General features: G+C 48.2%; 13 protein-coding genes across 13 annotated transcripts; 9 read left to right on the top strand and 4 right to left on the bottom strand.

Annotated features, from left to right (window-relative positions):
- Positions 1 to 925: 925 nt before the first annotated feature.
- On the bottom strand, positions 926 to 1,671 carry htz1 (histone H2AZ; the record flags this gene model as incomplete). The annotated part of the gene is made up of 3 exons (XM_057214601.1): positions 926 to 1,176; positions 1,237 to 1,306; positions 1,573 to 1,671. The coding sequence occupies 3 exons, from the start codon at positions 1,669 to 1,671 to the stop codon at positions 926 to 928; spliced, it is 420 nt and encodes a 139-aa protein (XP_057076484.1).
- Positions 1,672 to 2,358: 687 nt separating this feature from the next.
- N7516_001880 (PHO88 family protein) lies at positions 2,359 to 3,220 on the top strand. The gene is made up of 3 exons (XM_057214600.1): positions 2,359 to 2,505; positions 2,579 to 2,739; positions 2,799 to 3,220. Exons 1-3 carry the CDS (start codon positions 2,489 to 2,491, stop codon positions 3,182 to 3,184), a joined length of 564 nt encoding a protein of 187 aa, XP_057076483.1. The 5' UTR covers positions 2,359 to 2,488; the 3' UTR covers positions 3,185 to 3,220.
- Positions 3,221 to 4,623: 1,403 nt separating this feature from the next.
- Positions 4,624 to 5,909, top strand: gpdA (glyceraldehyde 3-phosphate dehydrogenase GpdA; the record flags this gene model as incomplete). Its single annotated transcript, XM_057214599.1, has 5 exons — positions 4,624 to 4,671; positions 4,728 to 4,741; positions 4,820 to 4,883; positions 4,953 to 5,640; positions 5,710 to 5,909. The coding sequence occupies 5 exons, from the start codon at positions 4,624 to 4,626 to the stop codon at positions 5,907 to 5,909; spliced, it is 1,014 nt and encodes a 337-aa protein (XP_057076482.1).
- A 1,158-nt stretch (positions 5,910 to 7,067) lies between these two features.
- On the top strand, positions 7,068 to 10,122 carry hdaA (histone deacetylase hdaA; the record flags this gene model as incomplete). Its single annotated transcript, XM_057214598.1, has 15 exons — positions 7,068 to 7,683; positions 7,744 to 8,032; positions 8,088 to 8,101; positions 8,157 to 8,295; positions 8,346 to 8,458; positions 8,511 to 8,638; positions 8,692 to 8,899; positions 8,949 to 9,060; positions 9,115 to 9,162; positions 9,211 to 9,274; positions 9,325 to 9,417; positions 9,476 to 9,561; positions 9,619 to 9,698; positions 9,754 to 9,860; positions 9,925 to 10,122. The coding sequence occupies 15 exons, from the start codon at positions 7,068 to 7,070 to the stop codon at positions 10,120 to 10,122; spliced, it is 2,295 nt and encodes a 764-aa protein (XP_057076481.1).
- A 1,086-nt stretch (positions 10,123 to 11,208) lies between these two features.
- Positions 11,209 to 11,682, top strand: N7516_001877 (putative BYS1 domain protein; the record flags this gene model as incomplete). The annotated part of the gene is made up of 1 exon (XM_057214597.1): positions 11,209 to 11,682. One exon carries the CDS (start codon positions 11,209 to 11,211, stop codon positions 11,680 to 11,682), a length of 474 nt encoding a protein of 157 aa, XP_057076480.1.
- A 784-nt stretch (positions 11,683 to 12,466) lies between these two features.
- Positions 12,467 to 12,895, bottom strand: N7516_001876 (protein kinase domain protein; the record flags this gene model as incomplete). Its single annotated transcript, XM_057214596.1, has 2 exons — positions 12,467 to 12,599; positions 12,639 to 12,895. The coding sequence occupies 2 exons, from the start codon at positions 12,893 to 12,895 to the stop codon at positions 12,467 to 12,469; spliced, it is 390 nt and encodes a 129-aa protein (XP_057076479.1).
- A 633-nt stretch (positions 12,896 to 13,528) lies between these two features.
- N7516_001875 (uncharacterized protein) lies at positions 13,529 to 16,915 on the top strand (the record flags this gene model as incomplete). Its single annotated transcript, XM_057214595.1, has 2 exons — positions 13,529 to 13,759; positions 13,826 to 16,915. 2 exons carry the CDS (start codon positions 13,529 to 13,531, stop codon positions 16,913 to 16,915), a joined length of 3,321 nt encoding a protein of 1,106 aa, XP_057076478.1.
- Positions 16,916 to 17,352: 437 nt separating this feature from the next.
- Positions 17,353 to 18,387, top strand: N7516_001874 (cleavage and polyadenylation specificity factor subunit 5; the record flags this gene model as incomplete). Its single annotated transcript, XM_057214594.1, has 4 exons — positions 17,353 to 17,393; positions 17,468 to 17,719; positions 17,778 to 18,025; positions 18,095 to 18,387. The coding sequence occupies 4 exons, from the start codon at positions 17,353 to 17,355 to the stop codon at positions 18,385 to 18,387; spliced, it is 834 nt and encodes a 277-aa protein (XP_057076477.1).
- A 639-nt stretch (positions 18,388 to 19,026) lies between these two features.
- Positions 19,027 to 20,013, bottom strand: N7516_001873 (uncharacterized protein; the record flags this gene model as incomplete). The annotated part of the gene is made up of 3 exons (XM_057214593.1): positions 19,027 to 19,518; positions 19,561 to 19,640; positions 19,662 to 20,013. The coding sequence occupies 3 exons, from the start codon at positions 20,011 to 20,013 to the stop codon at positions 19,027 to 19,029; spliced, it is 924 nt and encodes a 307-aa protein (XP_057076476.1).
- Positions 20,014 to 20,920: 907 nt separating this feature from the next.
- On the top strand, positions 20,921 to 23,642 carry N7516_001872 (Lipase class 3; the record flags this gene model as incomplete). Its single annotated transcript, XM_057214592.1, has 7 exons — positions 20,921 to 21,002; positions 21,075 to 21,240; positions 21,303 to 21,639; positions 21,718 to 21,986; positions 22,512 to 22,856; positions 22,929 to 23,371; positions 23,434 to 23,642. The coding sequence occupies 7 exons, from the start codon at positions 20,921 to 20,923 to the stop codon at positions 23,640 to 23,642; spliced, it is 1,851 nt and encodes a 616-aa protein (XP_057076475.1).
- Positions 23,643 to 24,027: 385 nt separating this feature from the next.
- Positions 24,028 to 24,840, top strand: N7516_001871 (putative dephospho-CoA kinase; the record flags this gene model as incomplete). Its single annotated transcript, XM_057214591.1, has 1 exon — positions 24,028 to 24,840. One exon carries the CDS (start codon positions 24,028 to 24,030, stop codon positions 24,838 to 24,840), a length of 813 nt encoding a protein of 270 aa, XP_057076474.1.
- Positions 24,841 to 25,378: 538 nt separating this feature from the next.
- On the bottom strand, positions 25,379 to 26,137 carry N7516_001870 (uncharacterized protein; the record flags this gene model as incomplete). Its single annotated transcript, XM_057214590.1, has 3 exons — positions 25,379 to 25,618; positions 25,669 to 25,994; positions 26,068 to 26,137. 3 exons carry the CDS (start codon positions 26,135 to 26,137, stop codon positions 25,379 to 25,381), a joined length of 636 nt encoding a protein of 211 aa, XP_057076473.1.
- A 282-nt stretch (positions 26,138 to 26,419) lies between these two features.
- Positions 26,420 to 27,220, top strand: N7516_001869 (zinc-finger domain-containing protein; the record flags this gene model as incomplete). Its single annotated transcript, XM_057214589.1, has 3 exons — positions 26,420 to 26,767; positions 26,858 to 27,025; positions 27,092 to 27,220. The coding sequence occupies 3 exons, from the start codon at positions 26,420 to 26,422 to the stop codon at positions 27,218 to 27,220; spliced, it is 645 nt and encodes a 214-aa protein (XP_057076472.1).
- Between the last annotated feature and the right edge of the window lie 209 nt (positions 27,221 to 27,429).

The raw sequence follows: 27,429 nt of genomic DNA, 5'->3' as shown, positions 1-27,429 counted from the left end.
TCTTTTGCATTCCTGTGTCCGTGATGTTGATATATATCCCAACTTGCCATTCTGAAGGGTTCTTTCTATTCCTCTTCATGCTTGGTATCCTGCAGTCTAGGGATCCTTTCTCTATCTCTCTCTCTTGCCTTTGCCTTTGTACTCAGATTCTCACAGTTCAATCCATGTACTTTCTACCTTACCTCTATCCTACTGGGAAGTGAGTCGAGATCATAGTTGTATGTAAATATTCTGATAGAATTTCCACTCCGTACTTCTAACCTGAATTTCCAGGTCTCACCACTAAGGATTTCCCACAGTAAGAACGAACCTCATTTCACCCTGATCCCTATCTCAGGGATAAACCCCCGAATTCTAGATGCCAAGAGCAAATGACGCGGTCCCATATTGTTTATCTCTCGGAGTTATGCATATTTGTCCCTGCCGATCCCCCGTGGAGCTAGAAAAGTTCCTGATTTTGTATGCAAGGTCTTTGTATTCATACAATACATATATAAATGTTTTGACCCCTCTGGAATGTGATGTGGACAATCAGTCCAATCAGTCCAATCACGGAAGCACAAGTTCCGAGACTTCTACACTGGTGGGTAAAAAGCCTACAACTAGATAATCGTAAAATTACTACATAGTAAATGAATCGTGAAGCACATCGAATCAGTAAAATTCCCACTACCAGGATATCCCCATTTTCCCATTACAGCGCCCTATGAACTCGAAATGAAAAAGAACCACGATTGAAAGCAAAGACCGGGGAATATCAGAAAAAAAAATACATCAAAGTAGAGCGCCGTGAAGAACAAAGACGAGAGGACTGAAAAAAAGCACCGCCGGGATTAGTCGTAGTTTAGGAGTCAAGGTGTTGAGGTCTCGACGGTACCTCCCGCGGTGGCAGCCCAACTTTTCGGAACTGTTTTCAGATGTTGACTCAGAGCTCGATCTTGCCACCCTTCTTCTTTTGCTCAACCTTCAGGAGCAGTGCACGGTTGATGCGGGGCAGGACACCACCGAAGGCGATAGTTGCCCGGATAAGGGTGTCCAATTCTTCATCACCACGGATGGCGAGCTGGAGATGGCGAGGCGTGATACGCTTGACCTTAAGGTCCTTGGCGGCGTTACCTGCCAGTTCGAGAACTTCAGCAGTGAGGTACTCAAGAACAGCGGTAACGTAGACGGCGGCTATAGGAGGAAAAGTGTTAGCGACGGGTTTGAGAGATCAGTTGAAGCGACATAGCATACCCTTAGCACCGACACGCATCTTGTTCTGAGTGTTGTTCTTCAAGAAACGCTTGACACGACCGCAGGGGAACTGGAGGGTAAATTTTGTGTTAGCAGTCGCGTCATATTAGACAGCTGGCGATTAGAGGAAAACATGGTCGAGAGAGGGTATGCGATATAGTATGAGTTCCATAGATATCAAAAGAAAATGCCCCTTATCGACCCGCAGCGAGGGACCGAGTCGACGCGTCTTCGAGGGGCAGTTTGCATCGAGTAACTCATCGCTCGTATCGCATGACCACTCCCGGACGAGACGATTCCTAAACCAGCAATGAGACAAGTCATAATCCCACTAACCTGCAGACCAGCCTTTGCGCTGTGAGACTTTTGGGCCTTCCCCGCAGCATCACCCTTTCCGCCCTTTCCACCGATAGACTTTCCCTTTCCGCCAGGCATTGCGAAATAAATGTGCGAAGACGGTCGCAGAGATAGGTATAGCAGATAGAAGCAGAAATCAAGACGATTTGGCAGTGGTGTGGATGTGGAGACGATTCAGACTGCGGAAGATACGCGCGTTGTTGATGGATGGAGAAGTCAGAATGTGCCTGGCGCCGGGTGTGCCAAAAAGACACTTGGCGCTAGTCCCAAAATGGAAGCGTCCTTTCTCACAGCGTTGCGGTTCTTGCCTGTATATATGGCCATCTGTAGGGCCATTGAAATCATCTAGAAATTAGTTGCTGTAGAGGTTAACAATTTCTTTTGGTTCCTTTCTCCTTCTGAAAAAAAAAAAAAAAAATAGACAGAAGCCATGGTTAGCTGTGGCATGCGAGGAGACCATGACGGAAGCACAGTGAGGCTTCAGCTAACTGCGAGGGAATGGATGCTTCCGGCATATATGGCTAGGATTCATATATGAAACACCTGTAGTTGCCATAATCCATACCATTGTGCAACTCCAAGTTAAAATGTAAGTCCACTGATGTGATGGTTGCTGACCTTTTGCACAATAATCTGGTCTGGTTTGAAGCTGGACCATCACAGTTCCCAGCTATGACCAGCGGGGGAAGGTCACATGACCTTTCTCTCCTCATAAATCAGGCGACAAACCCTAACGCCTCAGGCGACCAGATGGCGAATAGATAGCGCCGGAATATCATTTCTTCCGGATCCCTGACCTTCCAGAAATGCCAGGTGGCCCGCGACTTTCAAGTTTTGTTCGCGTTATAATCCCCCATACTCAACGATTTCTCCATATCGAACAGTATCCGGCAAGATGGTGTCTCCTCAAATGTATGCTTGATGAATAATTTCATGACTTAAATACAAACTCTATCGTTTACAGAAACTGACAATGGTCGCACAGTACCAACCTCGCCATCATCTTGGTGATGATGCAACTGGCCAAGAAGGTTCCCTTTGAGGATCCTCAGGTCTTGATGTTGGTGCGCGGATGCTACATCTTGTCCAATGTCCTCATCCTGGCTGTCCACCTATACACCCAGTTTAAGATTAATCAAAAGAAGGGTATGTCGATCGCGTGCTCTCCCCACAATGGCCAAAAACTAAATGCGATTATCCTATAGACATGACCACCCTCAAGTATGTTGAGCCCGCCGCGATGGGTAGCACCGAGGAGCCCAAGCCCGTGACCACCACCAACATGGACTACGACAAGGCTCAGCTGCGCCAGTTACTCCGCAGCCAGCTTATGGGAGTCGGCATGATGGGTGTAATGCACCTGTACTTCCAGTACACCAACCCCCTCCTCATCCAGTCGATGATCCCCCTCAAGGGCGCCTTCGAGTCCAACCTGGCCAAGATCCACGTCTTCGGCAAGCCCGCTACTGGTGATCTCGCTCGTCCCTTCAAGGCCGCCGGTGGCTTCATGTCCCAGGGTGGACCCAAGAGTGACAAGGCCTCCATTGAGGCTGCCGAGAAGAACTGGCGTGGTGGTGTCAAGGAGGAATAAATTCAAATGCTGGGTTGCTCTCGGCCATCAATTGATTTCCCCTAAGGGTTGTCGGTGGCCGATTTGGAATGATAGCACGCTGTTCATTTCTCCTCATTGTACCATAATCCATAATTCAATCCTACCAAGTCCAGATCGTCCTTTCTGGGTAAGGTCTGGACTATATTGTTAATCAGTATGAATTCCCTCTGGTCATGCCATTTCCCCTATATTGTATGATCTAACCCCTATACCAAAAAGGACGTTTAGTCATGGCACCTCTCTGGAGTTGCACCACTGATATGTCGGCTCCGAGATGCATGTTTGATATGGCCTGATGAAAGGTCTCATAGGATAAACCTAGCTCAGGTATTATCAGTGAGGTCCATGAATGTCATTTGAGGTGAAAGAGAAGAAGAAAAACAAAAGGATTGATAATGCAATCCTCTCGGGCTTCCAAGGTTGGAATATCGGGGACCCCAGTAGTTTAAACCCCCCCCAAAGCTCCAATCTTCGAAATAATTTCCACAACAGAGTAAAATCAAAATAAAAAATCTGCGAGATCCCGTGGTCCCATGTTGTTGAGATACCGGTGACTCCTTTGAGGGCGGGAGCCACCAAGTTATATCACCATACTCAATCCGTCCACCGCAGGGGTTTGAACAACACAGTTGGCCCGCATAAGTGGAGGAATACCACATTTTATGTACAACAATGTTTGTAGTTGGAAGGTTAAAGAAATATAAAATAATGATTTTATATTAATTCTATTAATTCTATCAGTTTAACTGGATGATTTTCTGTACTGCACATACCTCCCATATACTGGTCTGTTTTGCCCCTCATCCATTGCCCCTCCAAAAACTACAGCGTCATAGTTCCTTTACTCAACCACCTCGGGAATCATTTTCAATTCGGTACCTAAGATTATCGTGATCATCTCTGTTGTAGCCGAGTAGACACCGAATAGGCAGAATATTCAAGAGAAAGCTCCGAAGGATAGCGAAGGATAGTAACAACCCGAAGAACAATTGGGGTTTGTTGGATTCCTATTGGTAGACGGGAGCTACCGAGGGGCAGAGGAAGGCCCCAATATCGTGACTCTTCCTGATTTCCCCGGTGTATGAAACCGGAAATGCGTTGCTGGGCAAATGTACAAGCGGCAACAGTCGGGAAATCTAGTTCGGTCTGATGTGTCTGATATGTTTGTACAGAGTAACTGGGTTACTATGAGAGGACAGTCCCCGTCCGTCTCTTCGGTGAGGGGTGATCTGTCCATTGCGTCAGTCATCCATTCATTAATCCTCCCCCTCCCCCAGATCTCTTTTTTTTCTTCTTCTCTTTTCTTCTCCATCCCAATTCTCCCCCTTTCATCAATTACTTCACTATTACAGTAAGTTGGTAATCCTCTTATCATCTATCACTCTACACAAGCTAATAACTTCTAGTAAACCGCAATCATGGTTGTCCAAGTCGGTATCAACGGTTTCGGTCGTATTGGCCGCATTGTAAGTTATTCTCTTCATCGTCAATTTTCTGCTTCAGATACTAACAACGTCAATAGGTCTTCCGCAATGCGTAAGTTGCACACTGAAAGAAGAAGAAGAAGAAGAAGAAGAAGAAGAGAGAGAGAAGCATTCTAACCCATACTTCTAGTATCAACAACCCCGATGTTGAGGTTGTCGCTGTCAACGACCCCTTCATTGAGACCCACTACGCTGTATGTTTCTTTCCAAATCAACAAGTGCTTCCTTATAGCCTAGTATTAACCTCCCATCTGTGACAATAGGCCTACATGCTCAAGTATGACTCCACCCACGGTCAGTTCAAGGGTGAGATCAAGCACGTTGAGGACGGTCTCATCGTCAACGGCAAGAAGGTCACCTTCTTCACCGAGCGTGACCCCGCTGCCATCCCCTGGGGCAAGGCCGGTGCCGCCTACATTGTCGAGTCCACCGGTGTCTTCACCACTCAGGAGAAGGCCTCTGCTCACTTGAAGGGTGGTGCCAAGAAGGTCATCATCTCCGCTCCCTCCGCCGATGCCCCCATGTTCGTCATGGGTGTCAACAACAAGTCTTACACCAAGGATGTCAACGTTCTCTCCAACGCCTCTTGCACCACCAACTGCTTGGCTCCTCTCGCCAAGGTCATCAACGACAACTTCGGCATCATTGAGGGTCTCATGACCACCGTCCACTCCTACACCGCTACCCAGAAGACCGTCGATGCTCCTTCCTCCAAGGACTGGCGTGGTGGCCGTACTGCGGCCCAGAACATTATCCCCTCCTCCACCGGTGCCGCCAAGGCTGTCGGCAAGGTTATCCCCGAGCTCAACGGCAAGCTCACCGGTATGGCCATGCGTGTCCCCACCGCTAACGTCTCCGTTGTCGACCTTACCTGCCGCATCGAGAAGGGTGCTTCCTACGAGGAGATCAAGGCCGTCATCAAGGCCGCTTCCGAGAACGGCGAGCTCAAGGGTGAGTTACTTTTATTTTTTTATTTTTTCAACCATGTTCACTACTCAACATACTGACAAACTATTTTAGGTATCCTTGGCTACACCGAGGACCAGATTGTCTCCACCGATCTTAACGGTGATGAGCGCTCCTCCATCTTCGATGCCGCCGCTGGTATCGCCCTTAACGCCAACTTCATCAAGCTTGTCTCCTGGTACGACAACGAGTGGGGTTACTCCCGCCGTGTTGTTGACCTCATCTCCTACATTGCCGGTGTCGATTCCCAGTAGGAATCAGGACAGCGTCCTGGGGTCAGAAGTGTTCTGTAAGGTGCTGGGTACCTTGTCGCACAACCTACAAATATGGGTGCATAAGGGCTCCGCCTTGTTGACAAAAACAAGATGATAACGTCATTTAATGAAACAAACCATTTCCAATTCATCTTTTCCACCAATTTGCCGTAGGCTATATATCCTCCGGGGTAGAATGACTTAACCTCTATCTCCATGTACAGCCAATGTATTAATATCTAAGTTATTTTCATACTTGCCAAAATTAAGATTTTGCATGTTGCTGATTGAAAGACTTGAGGGTGTATACTGTAACTAACTATGTCTCCAAAGGAACTACATATATCCACCTGCATATGTAGGTACACCACATGTCATACATACATGTGGTGCTTTTTATCAGCTTCCACAGTCTGTGGCCAATTATTATCCATAAGTTACTTCAGTCTGACAATCAAACAGTTCATCCTACCTTGTACTTTGAAAACCTGTCAAGATATGAACTAGTTATAAGCCCTCTAAACCGCAGAGGTCGATAAGTCAAAACACATGTTAAATGCTCACCGCCAATTATAATGCATCACGCCAATCCATTCCTAGTGGCGGTCAGGTTAGCGGTGAGTATAATAATGTCTGGCAATAAGAAAGACTGGCCCAAAAGGGATCCAACATGCACATTGACCCATTTCCATTGTCACTCAGTGGACTTGGCTATTCTGTTTTTCATTTCTACCCGCTACATAAAAGTCTGGATTGAATTTCTCTTTGGAAATTATTCATTTGAAGGTCACTCTTGCTTCATTACACTGCAGGTGAATTGCAAGAGTCAGTCCAATCTACGGCAGGAGACGATTGTATACCACCGGATGCTTGGACAAATTACATCACACCCTGAGACATCCTGTAATCCTTGGTGAACGTCAAATCATTGGCCAACAGCTGGAACTTTTGACCGATTGGTCTATTTCAAACATTGTTATCCAAGGTGCATTCGACGGCGTGGACCAGAAGCATCAACCGAATCACCATTAGTCCGATGTTCAGATCTAAGATTGCCACACAAGCTTAAAACATCTTCTGTGGTAGTGCTTGGTAATGAACCAATAAGAGCCAAGTTTGAATTAAATCATAGGGCTTCCCGTGGCTTCCCCTTTCGTGATGGAGGAGGACGGGGATACAGTTATGGGTGATTCCCACACCCTTTCCACCTTGACTGCAAACCCATCTTTCACTGGAGTCCCGCTTCCCACACATCTCAGCAATCACCCCACCCCAAGTCTTGCTCCTTCCCTCCCCCAATCGATTCCCACGTCACTGTCACCCGGCTCTGAGCAGTCTCAACCTCGCGAGACCATCGCCTCCACTGGAATGGCCCCGCCTGAACGTTTGACTAAGACGAGTGACGGTGATAGTTCTGCTGCCGAACAGTTAAAACGTGATAGCCTAGTCGAGGCTGACTCTGACTGGTCTGACGACGAAGTCATGGCTAAATCGGGCCTCCCATTGGCCTCGCTTGCCACAGGACTTTGTTATGATCATCGCATGCGCTACCACTGCGAGGTTCGTCCACAGAGCGACGTCCACCCAGAGGATCCCAGACGCATCTACTACATTTACAAGGAGCTATGTCGTGCCGGTCTCGTTGACGACCCAGAATCGTCTAGACCTTTGGCGCCCCATACCTTGCAACGGATCCACGCCCGTGACGCAACCGAGGAGGAAGTTACCCTCATTCATAAAGATGCCCACTATGCATTTGTTCGAAGCACGACAGGTGTGTTATTTTCACCACCGGAAAAGTCGACCTTGATTGACTCGCTGACTCAATGAATAGATATGTCCAACGAGGTGCTTATTCAATTGGAGAAAGATCGCGACTCCATCTATTTTAATAATCTGACCTTTGCTTCGGCCATTTTGTCTACTGGAGGCGCAATCGAGACGTGCTTGGCCGTCGCCCAGCGTCAGGTGAGAAATGCCATAGCCGTCATTCGTCCACCCGGTCACCATGCTGAGGATGATGCCGCGATGGGATTCTGTCTATTTAATAATGTGTGTGTTGCAGCACGCGTTTGTCAAAATAGACTAGGAGACGCGTGCCGGAAGATTATGATTCTTGACTGGTCAGTACCCCCCACATCACCATTCGGCCACTACAGTAATACTGACTTGTACTAGGGATGTTCACCATGGTACGCTTAACCCTCAGCACGATATTTGGAAATAATCCAAGCTCACGTATCATAGGCAACGGCATCCAGAAAGCATTTTACGACGACCCTAATGTTCTTTACATTTCCCTGCATGTCTACCAGGACGGTGGCTTCTACCCTGGAGGCCCTGCAGGAGATTGGGATCACTGTGGCTCAAGCGCCGGAGTCGGAAAGTGAGTTTGTCTCGAAGCGTACGAAATGACTAAGTTCTCATCCTTCTTAGAAATGTCAACATTCCATGGCCCACTCAGGGTATGGGCGATGGTGACTACATGTTCGCCTTCCAGGAAGTGGTGATGCCCATCGCCCAGGAATTCAATCCCGATTTGGTGATTGGTGAGAATAACCCCGGTCTCTTTATTTGGTACAGATTTATTGACCATGACAGTCGCTGCTGGGTTTGATGCTGCCGCTGGTGATGTACTGGGTGGCTGCTTTGTCTCGCCAGCTTGCTATGCCCAAATGACCCACTTGCTCATGACTTTGGCCAATGGAAAGGTCGCTGTTTGCTTGGAGGTAGGTAGATTGTCTCTTTAAATTGTTGCTTGCTTGATCTGACCTTGAAACAGGGTGGGTACAACTTCAAGTCTATCTCGAAGTCGGCCCTGGCTGTGACCAAGACCCTTATGGGGGAGCCTCCGGACCGTTTGCTTAGCAGCTCTCCGACTGACTCTGCAGTCGCTACGGTCCGCCGGGTGAGGAGCATCCAATCCCGTTATTGGAGCCACCTTTACCCCAAGACATCTACTCACCCGATCTACGCGAACCGTCTTCACGGTAAGAATGATAGATTATTCCCACTCGACAGAACTGATGAATTACCTAGATATCCTCCGGGTTCACCAGTCGAACCAGCTGTATGAAAGCTGCAAGCTCACTCCGCTGCACATTTACCGCACCGCTATTTCTAAGTCATTTGACAAACAAGTTCTTGCAAGGTAGGTTGCACCACTGGATCTCGATATTCTAAGCTAGGACTTACCATCTGGCAGCAAAAACTATCACGAAAGTGTGCCGCTTATTGTCATCTTCCACGATCCGTAAGTGTTCGATAATACACCGCGAAATGTATAGCTAACAATATGTAGACCTGAGGTTGTGGGACAGCCTCATCCCGTGACCAATAAGTTGGAAGCGCACAATGTTTGGATGGTACGTGATCCGAGATGATTAATTGAGATTGCCTGCTAACAGAACACAAGGCTGATTCGCTCACGGAGTATGTCAAATGGATCGTGGATAAGGGCTATGCGGTGATCGATGTCAATGTTCCCAAGCACGTATCTCGGGAAGGGGTAAGTCTAGCTGTGCACTTCTTTGTACGGGCCATGAACTAATTTGAATGGCTTTTAGGCTGTGGGTCGATATGAGGCAGATGACGAGGACCGCCCGTCTGCCACCGAAGAGCTTGCCGGGTACTTGTGGGACAACTACATTGAGTAAGCTATGGCCAGCCGAGAACATTGGTTATTATTGGGCTGACAAGTTATCAAAAGTGCGAACCAGGCAACCGACATCTTCCTGCTCGGTGTTGGCAACGCTTTCCTCGGCGTGGCGAACTTGTTGATTAATCGGGGTATGTTCAGGCCAACCAGGTATCAGGCTGGGTAACTTTGCTAATAACCGAGTAGAAAACCTTTACAAGCGTGTCAACGGCGTGGTCTCCTTCGTGTCTGAGAACCCAGTCCGCGCGATCGCATCTCACACACAGACCTGGCTATCAAAGTGGTACCGCGAGGTAAGCCACCCACAAACTATTTGCCAATGATAAATCTTTACTCACACTATTGTTCTTATTTCAGAACTCCATCGTGTTTGTTTCAAACTCACACGGCATTTGGGATATCCAAGACCGACGGCCTTCTAAGCGCTACGGAAAGCTGGTTCATTCCCCGAAATTTGATCTGAACGAGATGCTTGATGAGCATAAGGAGGAAGTGTACGAGTGGATCTCTGAGCGCGCTGACCGGGTGGAGGAGGAATCAGATGAAGAATCTTGATTTCTTTACTGATTCCTGGTTGAGGGGGAGTTATGCTGTCTATTATCGAAGAATTTCTCTTTTTTTTTCATACCCTAGTAATGACCTGAAATTATCTTGCCAGTTACTATTTTGGTTATATTCAACGTTCCCCGCAGATAAAAATAGGTCTAGGAACCTATTATAGTAACATATGGTCTCTCTTCGATCTTAGAAGGAAGATGTCAAGATGTCAGATGCAAGTCCCCACCCTTGGAAGAGTGATATCAGCACAGTTTTTGAATTTGGGATTTGAGACATTTGACATTTGTGACTTTACTGCTGGGATATGATACATCACCAACCATAGCTCGGGGTATTAGCGGTCTACATGACAAAGAAGCCAGTATGACTTGATTTGAGTCGACTCTCTAGATACATAGTTTTACATAGTTACATCGTATAATTAATTTCTAATGTCCCAGTGTGGCGTTGATCTGCATACTGTCCCTGGGATGTAACGATGTCTCACTTTTTACCCCAGAAACCAGAAACCCCAGCGCGACTTTCACAGTTATGCAGGAAGAACCCTTGATTACTCCGTAGTTATAATCGGAATGGTCATGTTAATCCACCATGGTTTGCTTTCGCCTATGAGTAAACACATCCAATGATCGGGTCGGAGCGTTCTGAGACATCGTATTCTTTTCCTACGCCCATGGATTCTTTTCATTTCTCGTATCTCTACTAACATCAACCTTAGAAAACTCTTTGACCGTGCAAATGTCAGGATTTTGTAAAATTCTACGAACCGTTCCTATTTTTGGTCCTATAATGGATGGCCTGACCGCTGCATCAGTGGGCAGAGCTTCAATAGGTTGATTTGGGATGAGATGTCTTGGATTTAGTGAGTGAAATCGTCATACTTTCCATTGCCAACACTGCTTTGGGAATGGAATCTATACTCGGATCAAAGAGGGACTAGATATAGGGTGGAAATTTATTGTTCAATCCCCCAGCAGAGAAACTATATAAGTGGCCTCGAATCCTACCCAAAGAGAGATATTCTCATCATCTCTAACACACTTCACATTACTTGATACCAAACCAACTCCATCTGCCTACGAAATGCACTTCTCTACTGCAGTTATTGCCTCTGTTGCCACTCTGGCACCTCTTGCCAGCGCCGTTGGCAACGCTATCGTGACCAACCAGTGCGACTTCCCAGTCTACCTGTGGTCCGTTGGCGGCAGCGTTGGCCCGAAGCAAACCATCCCGGCAGGTGGCAGCTACACCGAAGTACTGCACCATGACAGTGCGTCCGGTGGGATCGCGCTGAAGATCACCACCGTCGACGACGGTTTGTACAACGGCAGCCCTCAGACCAACTTTGCCTACACTCTGGACCCAGGCACAGTTTGGTACGACCTGTCCGATGTCTTCGGTGACCCATTCTCCGGCAAGACGATTGTCGTGCGGCCCACAGATACGACTTGCTCGAACATCTGCTGGCCGCACGGTGTCAACCCCGGTGGCAGCCAGACTAAGAACTGCAACTCGGACACTAGTATCGACCTGAACCTCTGTGCAGCCAAGTGTTAAGCGCAGGCCCTGGCTCTATATTTATGTGATAGTTCGATATAAGGGTGGGGGAAGTTTCTACTAGCACGGGGAAGAGGAAGACCTTCGACATAGGACTAGTTAAGACTCTGAGATGTTATGTGGCTAATATGATAATGCGGAATGGCGTTAGTATGTTTTTTAAAAAGAGTTCAATTCTGGTAGACATGAGTAGACTCTAGTCTGAGTAGACTCTAGTCTACCTTGTATCATTTAGTGGAGTGCATTTTGGGGTGATAATAATATAATGAACACTCAAGCTACTCCAACTAATCATTCAGCCACGGATCCTAGAGTAATTCCTTCGCTGTCTTCCTATCTTTAGGCCGCTACTAAAGTATCCCTCTTATAAAGGCTATAAATATCTCCTTATCTCTTCCCTCGAGGAACTTTTCCGATAGCTCTAAACTGACTCCTGTCGGAATCTCTATATCTTGCTTTTATCTCCCTATAAGATTGCCTTCGTAAGCCTTTGCAAAGTGCATTGAGCGAGAAAAGGATACTTACCATCACTGGTGAAGAATTCATGGCTTCGTTTTCCACGCTAGAGCATATCCAAAGGAGGTGGTCCTAGAATACCCATGACTTCTGCAAGATGTGCCCGGGTCGAATACCCTTTACTATTATGGTCGTCTCCATAGAAAAGGTGTCTCCCCTTAAACAAATCCCACACCTATTATTCCTAAGTGGTTAGTATATGACATTGAGAGTAAAGAGCGAACAGGCAAAGCATAACTCCAACATTCCATATGTCAACCGGGTAGCTCTAATAAGTCTTCAGCATCACTTCCGGCAATCTATAAACATTTGGCTGTACATCGTGATTCCTCTCGTCTCCTCGTACGGCAGAGCCAAAATCACTTAAAACTTGTAGATTTTGAGTGTCACATATTGATGACCTCTGATTGTTTCAGTGAGTTAGTTAGATCTCCCTGGACTTAAGATCACGAGCGAGCCATATAGTAGAAGTGGTCCCAAAACCAAGTTTACCAATAATCTGGTATTTGGAAATAAGCACGTCGCCAATATTAGCAGGGTAATATTGTCCTTGTTTGAACTGCTCAAACCGTTCCTCGTCAAGCACCTGCTGCACCTCCGAGGGACGGACAGTTTCGAAGCCGCTGGTGGGAAAACACATGGCAGGGGATGGGGGCCTTCGAAACGCCTTTGTGGCCCATTTCATGAGTTTAGCCATATTAGGCGTGTAGTAGGTTGATCATTGTATTTAAATTAATCTTAACTCAACTACAACATAACTTGAACTAGAACTAATAGAAAGCTGACTGTATACTGATCTGTCCAGTGCGGACATCGATGACTAACCGTATCGTGTACCCATACCAGTTGTCACATGATTTGATGGTAAATTACCCTGTCTCTCGACCATCTATTCAACCTTGGACTTTGACTTGACAGATATCTACTCCGAGAGCCTGAATCTGAGCACCCTCATTGAAGCGGCGGCAGTCCAAATAAGAAAATCCCCAACCCGCCAGGGAAAATCCGGTACATATAGGTACAACATACACATATATAAACACGTCTTCGTTTTTGACCTGGAATTCCGAAGTGCATTGACCTTATCAGTCACGTCATTGGCCTCTCTCCCCTTAGCAACTGAATGTCTCCAAGGTCCTCTACAGCACACCTGTGTCACAAAGGTCTCATTCGCAGCTCAACCCGCTCTTATCCCGATTTGTTGTCACGCATTACTGTGACCAGTTCTCGTTCAGTACGGCCCGTACTTTTGCCGATTCTTTCTTCCGTGCATTGGACCCGCCGTTCATCCTCCCATTCAACTTCTAACTTCACCGCCACACCCCCGATCATGGCTCAAATCGAGCGTATTACAGAGAATTTGGAAAGGCCGGAGCTTGATGACCGTTCTTATCGGGTGATTCGTTTGCCAAACAAGCTTGAGGCCCTCCTAGTTCATGACCCGGACACTGATAAGGCCAGTGCGGCCGTGAATGTCAATGTGGGCAATTTCTCCGATGAAGATGATATGCCAGGAATGGCTCATGCAGTAGAACATCTGTTGTTCATGGGCACAAAAAAGGTAAATGAACAACCTACCATCATCATCCTAGCCGAGGTCAATGCTAACCGAGTCTGTGGTGTTTAGTACCCGAAGGAAAATGCATACAACCAGTACCTGGCGTCCCACTCCGGTTCGTCAAATGCATACACAGCCGCCACCGAAACGAACTACTTCTTCGAAGTGTCCGCCACAGGTGACTCCAGTGCCCCGAAATCCAGTGGAGACAGTACCCCTGCCGAGACAAATGATAACAATGGTGTCATGGCGAATGGGAATGGCTCAGATGGAAAGTCGCCTCTCTATGGTGCATTGGATCGGTTTGCCCAGTTCTTTGTCGCTCCGCTTTTCCTAGAGTCAACCCTGGAACGGGAGCTGCAGGCGGTGGATTCGGAAAATAAAAAGAACCTTCAAAGTGACCTGTGGCGTTTGATGCAACTGAACAAGTCACTCTCGAACCCTAAACACCCTTACAGCCACTTCTCGACCGGTAATCTGCAGACTTTGAAAGAAGATCCACAGAAACGTGGTCTAGAAGTCCGCAGTGAATTCATCCGGTTTTACGAGAAGCACTACTCAGCCAACCGGGCGAAGTTGGTTGTGCTAGGACGGGAATCTCTGGACACGTTGGAGCAGTGGGTATCTGAGCTCTTTTCTGATATCGAGAACAAGAACCTTGCTCAAAACCGCTGGGACGATGTTCAGCCCTTCACCGAGAAGGACATGTGCACCCAGGTGTTCGTGAAGCCGGTCATGGATACTCGATCCATGGATATGTACTTCCCCTTCATTGATGAGGAGGATTTACATGACACTCAGCCTAGCCGGTACATCAGCCATCTCATTGGTCATGAGGGCCCGGGCAGTGTTCTTTCTTACCTCAAGGCCAAGGGGTGGGCCAATGGCCTGTCTGCAGGTGCCATGCCTGTCTGCGCCGGGTCGGCATTTTTCACCATCTCGGTTCGCCTGACCCCCGAGGGTCTGAAGCAGTACCAGGAAGTCGCAAACGTTATCTTCGAATATATCGCTATGATCAAGCAACGCGAGCCGGAGCAATGGATCTTCGACGAGATGAAGAATCTTGCCGAGGTCGATTTCCGCTTCAAGCAGAAGACCCCGGCTAGTCGGTTCACCAGCCGTTTGAGCAGCGTTATGCAAAAGTCACTGCCTAGTGAATGGCTGCTGAGCGGGTCTTTGTTGCGACGATTTGACTCTGACCTGATCAAGAAGGCGCTGAGCTATCTGCGGGCCGACAACTTCCGCCTGGTCGTTGTGTCCCAGGAGTTCCCGGGTACATGGGACCAGAAGGAGAAGTGGTATGGTACCGAGTACAAGGTCGAGAAGATCCCACAGGACATCTTGGGCGGTCTTCAGAAGGCTCTCGAGTCGACTGAGGCCACTCGCACTTCCAACGTGCACATGCCTCACAAGAACGAGTTTGTGCCTACCAGACTCTCGGTGGAAAAGAAGGAGGTTGCCGAGCCAGCCAACACCCCTAAACTGATTCGCCACGACGACCGGGTGCGCCTGTGGTTCAAGAAGGATGACCGTTTCTGGGTGCCCAAGGCCACTGTCGAGGTAACCCTCCGTAATCCTTTGGTGTGGGCTACGCCCGCCAATCTCATCAAAACAAAGCTGTACAGCGAGTTGGTGCGAGATTCGCTAGATGAATACTCCTACGACGCCGAGCTTGCTGGTTTGGACTACCATCTCTCGGCGAACATTTTGGGCTTGGATATTTCCGTTAGTGGTTACAACGACAAGATGTCCGTTCTTTTGGATAAAGTACTCAACACCATGCGTGGGCTAGTTATCAACCAGGATCGCTTCCACATTATCAAAGAACGCTTGACGCGGGCATTCCGCAACGCCGAGTACCAGCAGCCTTACTACCAGGTTGGAGATTATACTCGCTATCTCCTTGCCGAGCGCAGCTGGGTCAACGAGCAGTATCTTGAGGAGCTGGAGCATGTTGAGTGCGATGATGTGGTCAACTTCTTCCCCCAATTGCTCGAGCAGACCCACATCGAAGTCCTAGCCCATGGAAACCTGTACAAGGAAGATGCCCTGCGTATGACGGATGCTATTGAGAAGATCTTGGGAGGCCGCCCTCTGCCTCCGTCGCAGTGGTACTTGCGCCGCAACATGACCCTGCCGCCCGGTGCCAACTATGTGTACCCTCGATCTCTTAAAGACCCGGCCAACGTCAACCACTGCATTGAGTATTACCTCTATATTGGACTCTTCTCCGATGACGTTCTGCGGTCGAAGCTTCAGTTATTCGCACAGCTGACTGACGAACCTGCATTCGACCAGCTGCGCAGCAAGGAACAGCTCGGATATGTGGTGTGGAGTGGCGCACGCTACAACGCCACCACCCTGGGCTACCGGGTCATTATCCAAAGTGAGCGCACGGCACAGTACCTTGAATCGCGCATTGAGACTTTCCTCCGCGAGTTCGGCCCCATCCTCGAGAAGATGCCCGAGGAAGAATTCGAGGGTCACAAGCGCAGTGTCGTGAACAAGCGCCTGGAGAAACTTAAGAACCTAAGCTCTGAGACTGGCCGGTACTGGTCGCATGTCGGGTCTGAGTACTTTGATTTCCTGCAGCACGAGACCGACGCGGCCAATGTGGGCACCTTGACCAAGGCGGATCTTGTTGCATTCTACCAGCAATACATTGACCCCTCTTCGGCAACACGCGCCAAGCTGGCCATTCACATGAACGCCCAGTCCGGCGCGCAGGTTGAAGCACCCAAACCGGCCGAACAGAGAACACGCCTTGTCGAAGTAGTTACGAAGCACCTCGAAGCGGCTGACTTCAGCGTGGATTCTGCCCGCCTCACAGCGGCATTCGATGATGTTGACGCGACAACGGCAGACAAGTCCCAGGTTATATTTGCTGTGAAGAACTTCCTGGCGACTGAGAACGGCCTGTCACAGCAGAAGATCGAGCCTGTCCTGGAGACACTGGGGGAGAAGCTCAGTTCTCAGTTGAAGGAGCTGGGTCTTGACTCTAGCAGTGACACTCAGGGTGCGGCTAATGGCAATGGCGAGGCTCAAAAAGCTGTCGCTATCACCGACGTCCCGACTTTTAAGGCACGTTTGCCTGTTAGCACTGGCCCTGTTCCCGTCACGGATTTGAGCGAATATGAGGATTTTGATGCCAAGTTATAAATGGCATACTATACATGTGGAGGCTGGTCTGGTGTTAGGCTGGATGGTTGCATGAATCCGAGAGTTGGGGTGTTTGTCAATTGGAAGATATAGTGACGTTCCAGAGATGGACAATAATCAAACAAATTACGCCCTGTTCGACGACTGTTTGATATTACCTCTACAGAGCTGCATTCTCCATCAAGGCCGTAGAGATTCTAGTTTCTATACAAACATGCTTAGTCTCATGGCTGCTAGCCCTGTAACGTAATACCAAACGTTATACTTACATAGTTAACTAGTCAGTTAGTAGAAGACTGTATAGTTACAGTGTGCTGATCCTTATACATCAGGCGAACATTGGAAGGCGGTCAGCACAGATGAGCGATAAGCGATATAGGAGCTTGGAGCTGCCGTGACACTGATTTGACCACAATAACAACCAACATCCTATCAGCATGGCTACTACCACGCAGGATATCCCTGTCAGTGGACTTCCGTAAGTAATTAGGATCAATACTCCATTTGAACATTTGATTTTTGAATAGAGTGACCTGACCCGATAACTTCTAGGCCCATTGTCCCGAACGACTTCACCGCACAGCAGCCGGAAACCATCCGCCTGTACCCCCTGTCGAACTACACCTTTGGCACCAAGGAAACACAACCAGAAGAGGACCCCTCGGTTCTGGCACGGCTAAAGCGACTCGAAGAACACTATGGTCTCCATGGAATGCGACGCACTTGCGAGGGAATCCTGGTGTGCCACGAACACAACCATCCCCATGTGCTGATGTTGCAGATTGCCAATGCATTCTTTAAGCTGTAAGTTCTCTGTGGTTCATTTGTGCAGATTCAAAATCCACGGCTAATGCGTCTTTAGGCCAGGCGATTATCTGCACCACGAGGACGATGAAATTGAAGGCTTCAAGAAACGACTCAATGAGCGCCTCGCACCTGTAGGATCTCAGTTCTCCGGCGAAGGTGTTAACGATGACTGGGAAATTAGCGACACACTTGCACAATGGTGGCGACCCAACTTTGAGACTTTTATGTACCCGTTCCTTCCTGGGCATGTCACGCGGCCCAAGGAGTGCAAGAAATTGTACTTCATTCGCCTCCCGAAGAAGAGTGAGTTCTACCCCAACCCTGATGTCTTTCCAATCAACATTGCTTACATATTACCCAATTTTTTTATAGAGGTTCTCTCGGTCCCGAAGAACATGAAACTTCTCGCTGTGCCGCTGTTCGAGCTGTATGATAACACTGCTCGCTATGGCCCTCAACTTTCTGCTATACCGCATCTCCTCTCGCGATACAACTTCGAGATGGTTGATGAGAACGACAACATTGTTGCTGTGACTCCTGGCACCCCGCTGCCTCCTGGCTACACTATCCCTACCAGGGTTCTTGCTAATGGTGGTTCAGATGACGGACAAGACACCGGTATGACTGGTGTTGAGGAGGGAATGAGGATCGAATCTCACCAGTAGTGGAGAGTGATTCCAAGAACAACGAAACGCTGACCAGGCCTACTTGGAGCTTGAGCACCGAGTGTCCCGGTGTCAAGGTTCCTTACTGGCAGCGATGATGAACAAGATACGGTTTCTAACTAGCATCCAGGACGGGATTCGCCAATAATGGGATTCTTTTCGAGACCTCAAGGCAGAGAAAGAAGATGAAAAAAGCCACCACAGAACCCCCATTGCAAATGGAATGGATCCAGCCAGTCAAATCAATTTTACGCTTCTAATGATCACATATGTTTAATAATGCCGTATGTTGCACGGAATAAGTCGAGGTGACGGCGAGAAGACCACGATTGTGGTCTTTTGAGGGGAAATCGTGGTCTTTTCACCCAGCGCTGAGATCGCCTACGATTGATTACCTTGCGGCTAATCTTCGCGCAGTCGCGAATATTGTAATCGTACGCTTAGACTTTAGAACACCTGGGCACCTGGGCATTAACGCTCGATTACGTACGGATGGATATAGCGTAATATGATTAAGTTGTCTTTGTATTGCCAGGGAAGCCTTTCTTATCTAGAAGCCAAATATCATTTTTGAGGAAAAATAATTTCGTTATTCGGTGCGAAGAGCGAGGCCTGATGCTGAACGCGAGGAGATAGCGACTACTCATCAACTAGAACAGGCTCGATTTCTGGACCATCTCGGGGTTTGCAATTGTTGTAGCGAACGAAAAGATTTATCTTTTCATCGCTGTCTATAAAATTGTAGATCGGCGAGGATCTGACAAGCAAGGTACCGGAGTTATCGAATTTAGCCTGTAGGAGACGGCCGTGCCTTGGCCCAAAGAGCGAGATGACGAGTACTGGGAAGAGTGAGGTATCCTCGAATTCTGGCTGTTCGAGACGGCAGTAGAGGACGTTTGCAATAGGCGCTAACTCGCCATGGAGTAGTTCATTTCCTTTAGCCTTTGCACCAGTGAGAGTCAAAAGTTTGATGTGAGGGCGAGTGGTCTTCGGATCCTCGAAATCGTCAAGCCATTGGCAAGTAGAATGGGCGTTCCATCTCGGAAGATCCTGAGGCTTTGAATGTCCAAATTTAACACCGCATAACATTCCTGTTGGAGTCTCGTAGAAAGAGTTCTCGGCCCTAGTGGCCTATGTTAGCGACTTATTAATTAAGCATAGAACGTGAATCACTTGATATAATCCCAATGTGAAAGGTCCTGCATTGAGGATTTCGATCTCCCACTCTTCCTCTCGGACTTTGACTCGAAGAGCTCAAGATAGAATAGAATGACCAGCTCTCTCCCACATCTGGCAATCCTCTGGAACCTCGTCTGTGAGGTCATGAAAAGTGCCCTTGAATTCGGTGATGTAGTGATGCTCGTCCTCGGGGAGTGTTTTTTTGTCGATTTTGTATGTTTTAAGCTCTTCCTTGGTGAGTGGCGAGAAGAGACAAGCTTCGGAATCGGTGAATCGGTGATCCTCCGGGTTGATGGATTGGATGGACACTCGGAATTGAGCGAGCTCAGTGTGCGTGTAGGCAGGCTTGGACCGAGACTGGAGCTCTTGGATGATGGATCGCGCTGCTTGCTTGTACTTGTCTCTTAGGTGAGCACGTTTCTGTGGGTTAACCAGGGAAGAAGCCATGGTGAACAACAAGAAAGAAAGGGTGATATTGTTGAGGCATAAAGACAGAAAGATGATTTTGTGCACTTGAGAGTTGGAGGTGACGAAAGAGGCAGATAACTACCTTGTTATTAGTCACGTGATCCAAACAAAACAGAGAAAAGATGCAGTTGGATCAACCAAATAGCCAACTTCTGCGTAACGGGACAGTGTATTGCTTATGTTGTATATTGCCCCTGAAAGATTCATCCCTGAAAGATTCATATACAACATAGACAGGTTGACGGAGTGAAAATGAGTGGGGTTTCTTCGGACAATCAAAATCAGCCCTGGATCAATCAACATGAGATGAAGATAGCCAAAGTCGAAGCCAATCAACAACATCAACAGCCATGAACAACTCCTCGACATGCAAAGAGCCCAAAAATATTTCTCTTCACGGAAACCTAAGACCGCATGGAGAAATGATCACCGTTGATCACCGTTGAATGAACTCTGTAAGGTATAAATTAGTTAAGCGCTCCTTCTTACTCCTAGAATACTCCGCTGTCTTACTATGCAGATTAACTATCATCCACTCAACATATTAGTTACCAGGGGTTGCATTCCCGGTGAGGAACGATGAACTAAACTCTTACATGAATTCCATGCCGATCCCACCGGTATTCCACCGGTCATGCGTGTGGCATATGCGCCACGAAGCCGGAGATATAGCTGAGTCCGGAAAAGATTTAATCTAGGAGAGAGAATGGGCGCTATACCCCGCTCCTTGAAGATGTCGCTATCTGTGAAGGATGTGAAGGATTTTGATCTACAACCCACACGGATTTGTATGGATTCGCCGAGCATACATAAGGAAACCGTGTCTGCATGGCCTCAGATGTGTGTGCACACTCGTTGAGAAAGCCTTTCTCCAAAGATCTCCACAATGTTCTGTCTCGGCCGGCTTTGGAGTATCGCTGCTCTTGCGACAGTGGCAGTTGCTGCTCCTTCTCGTTCTGTCCCTCGAGGTATAGATACGCGCGCTCGCATTTTTTTTTCTCTCTTTCTTCATGTCGGTAGCAGACTAACGCAACGAACAGATGTGTCAAGTAGTGTGCTTGATCAATTGACCCTATTTTCTCAATGGGCTGCAGCGTCATACTGCATGAACAATGACAACTCAGCCGGCGATGCGGTATCTTGCGAGGCCGGCAACTGTCCATTGGTGGAGTCCGCTGACACAACCACTCTATACGAGTTTAATGAGTACGAGACCAACTTCAAAGTCAAGTTCACAAACCGTTGGCTAACACAGTAACACCTATCAGGTCATCCAGCTATGGCGATGTCGCCGGCTTCCTCGCAGTCGACAAAACAAACAAGCTACTTGTCGTCTCATTCCGAGGTAGCCGCACACTAGATACTTGGATCGCAAACCTCAACTTTGGCTTCACCGATGCCAGTAGTATCTGCAGTGATTGCGAAGCCCACAGCGGGTTCTTGGAATCCTGGGAGGTCATCGCGGATGATCTGACATCCAAGATCGAGGCCGCACAGACAACATACCCGGGCTACACTCTTGTCATGACAGGCCACAGCTTTGGCGGAGCTCTTGCCACGTTGGGAGGCACTGTACTTCGAAATGCGAAATATAAACCGAACGTGGTAAGTACCCTTGTTTTTTTTTTTTTTTTTTTTTCGCAATCCTTGATATGATAGTGTATACATACTCACAAATCATAGTACACCTATGGCCAGCCCCGGGTGGGCAATGAGGCTCTGGCTGAATATATCACGAACCAGGGCAGTCTCTGGCGAGTGACGCATGAATCTGATTTGGTGCCTAAGGTGCCACCTTCACATATTGGGTTTAGCCACGCCAGTCCCGAGTACTGGATTACTGTTGATAGCGATGTGACAGTGACCTCGTCTGATATTGATGTCATTGAAGGTGTAGGCTCAAAGGCTGGAAATGCGGGGACGCTGCATCCCAGTGTTAGTGAACATAAATGGTATTTTGGATATATTAGTGAATGTGAATAGGTAGTATGCCTGGACATCTACGAGATGTATATATAGTTTGGTCATACTAATCCGATTTTATATATCTTATATTATTATATTAACATATCTATTCTTGGTTACTTTCTAAATAAGCTTTATTTTATATATTTATAGCTTTTATAGCTGTTATAATTGTTGTAATGGTGAGATTGAAGCTATGAAGCTACTAAGCTATTAGGTGTACTCCCGTACTCCGTACGGAGACAAGAGCTTGGCTGCGGAGAACTTCAACTTGCGACACGTCAACCCTTCAGATGTCTCTGACAAGTGCAGGGATTTATTACGGCTACCTACACAGATACTTCATGAATTAGTATCTGATTACTATTCTAAGTATATTCTACTTGTCCCTGGATTTCTCGAGCTCCCCCCGGGGCCTTGATTTCCCGTTGATCGTCAACTTCTCCCTCCCCCCTCAATGACTTGACCATATGGGCAGAGTGCCCTCCCATCAACATGTTGTTTGCTCCTAGTGGGCCTCAAGGTCCCCGACGTCGCAGTCGAATGAAGGCTATCTTCCTTACCATTTTCATCGTCATCGCCTTGTACCTTTTATTCTTTTCCACAACGGAGTCCCCCGTGAAGACCGAAACAAGCAGCTATGCGGAGAAAGGATCAACAAAACAACCAGACGAGCTGGCTCGTCCTGCTGTATCGAGACGCAAGGATATGGTCGTGGCTAGTATGAAGAGTGATGACACGTCATGGCTATCAGAATATTTTCCCGACTGGACGAAAAGTATCTACGTGGTGGATGACAAAAATGCGCCGTTGACGGTGACACGAAACAAAGGTCGGGAGTCAATGGTGTATTTGACGTGAGTTCTAGATCTAACATGCAAAGTGTGTTATCTCTCGTACCTCATACTGACTCGAGCTATTGAACCCAGATACATAATCGACAATTACGATAATTTACCAGACACAATGCTCTTCATCCACTCGAAACGCTACCAATGGCACAACGATGACCCATACTACGACGGTATTCCACCGCTCCGAAACGTCCAGATCCCATACATACAAGAGCAAGGATACGTCAACCTACGATGTGTTTGGACCCTCGGATGTCCGATCGAAATCCGTCCTCACACCGACACACATCGCAGCAACGTACACGCCGGTGAATACTTCAAGAATGGATTCATGGAACTATTCCCTGGGATCCCAGTTCCGGAGGAGGTAGGTGTGTCATGCTGCGCGCAATTTGGTGTGTCCCGCGCTAAGGTGCTGGAACGGCCGCGCAGTGACTACGAGCGCTTCCGCACCTGGCTAGCGGACACGCCACTAGAGGATGACTTGAGTGGACGAATTATGGAATATTCATGGCATAGTATGTGTTTTTCTTACAACCCTCTTGGGTTCTGATCGAAAGCTGACATTCTTTTTCTCCAGTGATATTTGGAAAGGACCCCGTGCATTGCCCCAATGCGAAGGAATGTTACTGCAAATTGTTCGGACTGTGCGAGTTGACCTGTCCATGGGAAGGTGGCTGTGATAATCGCTATGCCCTGCCACCATTCTCCTCGCTGCCCAAGGGATGGCCGGAGATTGGATGGAAAGGCCAAGCACAAGACACCTCACATGGATTGCCGGAAACTTGAATTGATGGATCATAAGCCGACTTCCCTTTTTAATGCCTTGTGTTAAGTGTCTTTGTCTGCGCATATGCGCTCTCAAATTGGCGTGCTATATGATGCATCTATAAGTGCACGAGGATATCAGTCGCAACTAGGATTGCCAAAACTTTCCTAAACACGATATAATTGAATATATAGCAAATTAGTTATCGAAAGCAGCTTGATTGAAATTTGGAGAATCTATATAACTTCGTACTTTGCATACATTGAACAGTATGTAGGCGACGTACATAAAAAAGATGTGCTTAATGCGGAGCCGAGGCTAATTCTACTCCCCGCATTCGTAACTTCAACTTCTTACTTGACATCTCTACTCTCTCTTCTCTTTCTTCCCTCTTTAAAGCGAAAAATGTTGATCATCGGGCTCACCGGCTCAATAGCAACGGGCAAGTCAACTGTCTCATCCATCCTCTCCACACCACCCTATTCCCTCCCCATAATCGATGCCGATCTTCTCGCCCGCAAAGTAGTCGAACCCGGCACCGCAGGCTACAAAGCAATCGTCAACTACTTCGGTCCTAGCACACCAGACTTATTACTGGATGATGCGCCCGCAAATCCAAATGGGAAACCATTGAATCGGCCAGCACTGGGGCGGCGCGTTTTCGGTAGCACGGAAGAGCGCAAACGCGACCGACAAGTCCTCAACGGTATCGTCCACCCCGCCGTCCGGTGGGAAGTCTACAAAGCTCTAATTTACCACTACCTACGGGGCCAATGGGCAGTCGTCCTGGATGTACCACTCCTGTTCGAGAGCGGGATGGATCTTATCTGCGGAACAGTGATCGTGGTCGGTGTTCACGATCCTGAGATCCAAACCGCGCGGTTGCGCGCCCGTGATGCCCATCTTACAGCCGAGGATGCAGAGAACCGGGTCCGGAGCCAGGGGGATGTGCGGACGAAAGCGACACAGGCGGAGTTCCGGGGGACGACGACGGGGCGTGGGGTGGTGGTTTGGAATGATGCTGATAAGGCGGAGCTGGAGGTTGCCGTGAAGGGAGCTATGACTAGTATTGCGGCGTCAAGTCCGAGATGGTGGGCGTGGACGTTGCTGGTTGTGCCACCGGTTGGGTTTGGGGTTGCTGCTTGGAATTTGATTGTGAATTTTGCGACGCAGAAGGGGTGGGAGAAGAAGAAGCAGGAGGAGAAGGCGAAGCTTTGAGAGGGGTCTTGCTTCTTTTCGAGTAGAAATAGTCGCTACTTAGGTATCTCGATGTAGTGTCTTCTGCTGCGTTTTTACATTTTTATTAGGGCAGTGTCAGTTTAGATCCAGTGTCCTTAGCAGAGCCTAGGGCCTAGTATATACAAATGTACAATTTACTAACTAACTATTATTGTAATAACATCTTCAAAAAAATTTTACGTCCGACTCAAGGACAGATAATGCCATCACACGTTCCACGAATCTTGGTTCATTGGACAGTGAAGACCAGTAGAGGCAGCTATTAGAGCTCTACTTACACACTCGACGTATATGCGAGGGAAAAGTTGTCGTCCAAACATCCAAGTCCACCTAACTAAAGGCCAATGACCGTAATATACATTAGAGTTCGGAGGAACAACCCCGTAATGGCATGGTCAGGCATTTATTACCAGGTGATAGTAAAAAGGAATCGATTAATGGAACCCCAAGACGCCATACATGCTATGCTAAAACGTCAATCAAAAGATCTGAGCTGGATATGTGGAAGATCATTCGTTTAGTAGCTCTTGCGCTTCTTCTTCTTCTTCTTGTCAGAGGATGGGGCTCCCAACAAAGACCCCCGGCCAGAACCAGATATACTCGTGAGTTCAGACAGTTTCGTCTGTCGTGGGTTTGCTCTGGTGTCGGCTTCTGCCTTGAGTCTGGCATTTTCCATCATTTTGCTGACTTCTTGTGGGTTCGATGGGTTGACTATGACCTCATCTTCATCGCCCTCCTTTCGTGGTGTAGTTTGTGGCTAAGAATAATGAGCAAAATATCAAATGTGAGAGATGAAAAGAAACTGACCTTGCGCTCTTTGCGCTTGAAATTGCCATACGCACGTCGACCACCGGAGTAGCTATCGTCATCTGCATCCAGGGAGTCTGCAGCCAATACCATAGGCTGCTGAGTGGGTTGGGGTGTAGCAGGAACGTCCAAAACCCAGTGTGTCTCACCGGCCTCTGCAGCTGCTCGTGCGACAGCTTGCTGTCGCTTTTCCTCTTCAGCGGCAAGTGCAGCGGTGATCGCATCCATATCCGAGGCGCGAGGGCTCTCAGCCTCGGTGGAGAGACGGGGCCGCTTCGAATTGTGCGAGCTGGCATCGGAAGATGGGCTTTGAGTTTCTTTTGCAGCTGCAGCGCGTCGCATAAACTGGGATATAGGGTTAGTTTGCATGGTTGTTAATCCGAAAAATGTCATTCATACCTTCATGGTCAATAGATTTGACGACATGGTCTTTTCCAGGCTTTCCAGCCGGGGAAGAGGAGCCAGACATGATGGGTTAAAATCAAAATCCCAATGGATACGAAATCCAAAATCCAAAACAATAGACAAAAAAGATGTCAAACTGTCAAACCAGTTTGGACTGAGGCGCAAAATAAAATGACGCGGCAGAAAATCCAAAGTGTAGGGTGGAGCTATCTCGAACCAGCAAGCGGTGAGCACCCACCAAACCACACCTCGCGGATTATTCAGTGCCGACTTGCACCTAGTCCCTTGCTAAACGCCCTTTTTGTCCTCTGTCATAACCAACCACCCCGGGGAAATTTTGCCCAATATGATGTCTTGTGGCCGCAGACTTGTGACCTTTGCGTCGGTTCGCCCGCGCTTCGTTGTCCGCGCATACTCCTCGACCGTGCCCCGTCTGAACGAGAACCCTATCCAAGTCAATGACCCGACCCCGCGGAAGCCCGCCCCGAATGTCTCCGCAACCAATGCCGTGCCTAATACCGAGGAGTTTGGACGTCAGCGTAACGACGCTACTCTCCAGGAGGCCCCCGAGGTTGGCGAGCGCATCCGGAGCATGCAAGCCCCCAACCGCGCTACCACCTGGGCCGCCAGCCAGCAGCCGCGCGAGAAGGCCATGGTCGGACCTCGCTTTGAGCAGACAATTATGGAGACCCAGGTGCGAATCCATTGAGAATAGCAGTGGTTATGCAATTGCTGTTTGGCAATGTATATATCAATGATTGAGAACTAACTTGCTACGCTTTAGCCGCAACCATATGCCGCTATCGATCTCATTCACAGACAGCCTGTCCGCTGGACAAAGTCCAAGGTTGTCAGCTGTGATGGTGGCGGTGGTCCTCTCGGCCACCCCAAGGTCTTCATCAACACCGACAAGCCCGAGATTGCTACCTGCGGATACTGCGGTGTTCCCTTTGTATGTGCACTTATATCTACCGTCTTTCTACCGGTTACCATTGGATCATTGCTAACATCTCTCTAGGCCCATGAACAGCACCGCGCTTACTTGAAGTCCCTGCCCGCCACCAGCTACCCCCTCGAGCCCACCGGTGACGCCGTCGAGGTCAACGAGTCTCAGCGTGTGACAGAGGGTGGCTTGGAACAGCGATAGACGGCTAGCATGAGATTTCCTTTTATCGGCGTTGCACAATTTGCGTTTTTCAGTTTGTTTTGGGCCTGAGGCCGTGTACAGAATATCGATGAATGGATGTACTGCCCTTCGATCGTGTGTGATGATGGTATTGTCCTCAAAAATGTGTGTACTACTTCGACTACCATGTGATGATCTCATATAATCTGGGTCATTTGTCGACTCTCTCG

The sequence above is a fragment of the Penicillium verrucosum genome (genome assembly GCF_028828655.1).
Source record: "Penicillium verrucosum strain IBT 35672 chromosome Unknown utg000001l_segment0_segment0, whole genome shotgun sequence".
Taxonomy (NCBI): domain Eukaryota; kingdom Fungi; phylum Ascomycota; class Eurotiomycetes; order Eurotiales; family Aspergillaceae; genus Penicillium; species Penicillium verrucosum.
Note: the sequence above shows the minus strand (reverse complement) of the source record. Positions and strands in the feature narration are given on the sequence as shown.

Coding starts and splice junctions, on each gene's coding strand:
- N7516_001880 (XM_057214600.1), top strand. Junction 2,740..2,798: donor TAAGATTAATCAAAAGAAGG/GTATGTCGATCG, acceptor ATTATCCTATAG/ACATGACCACCCTCAAGTAT.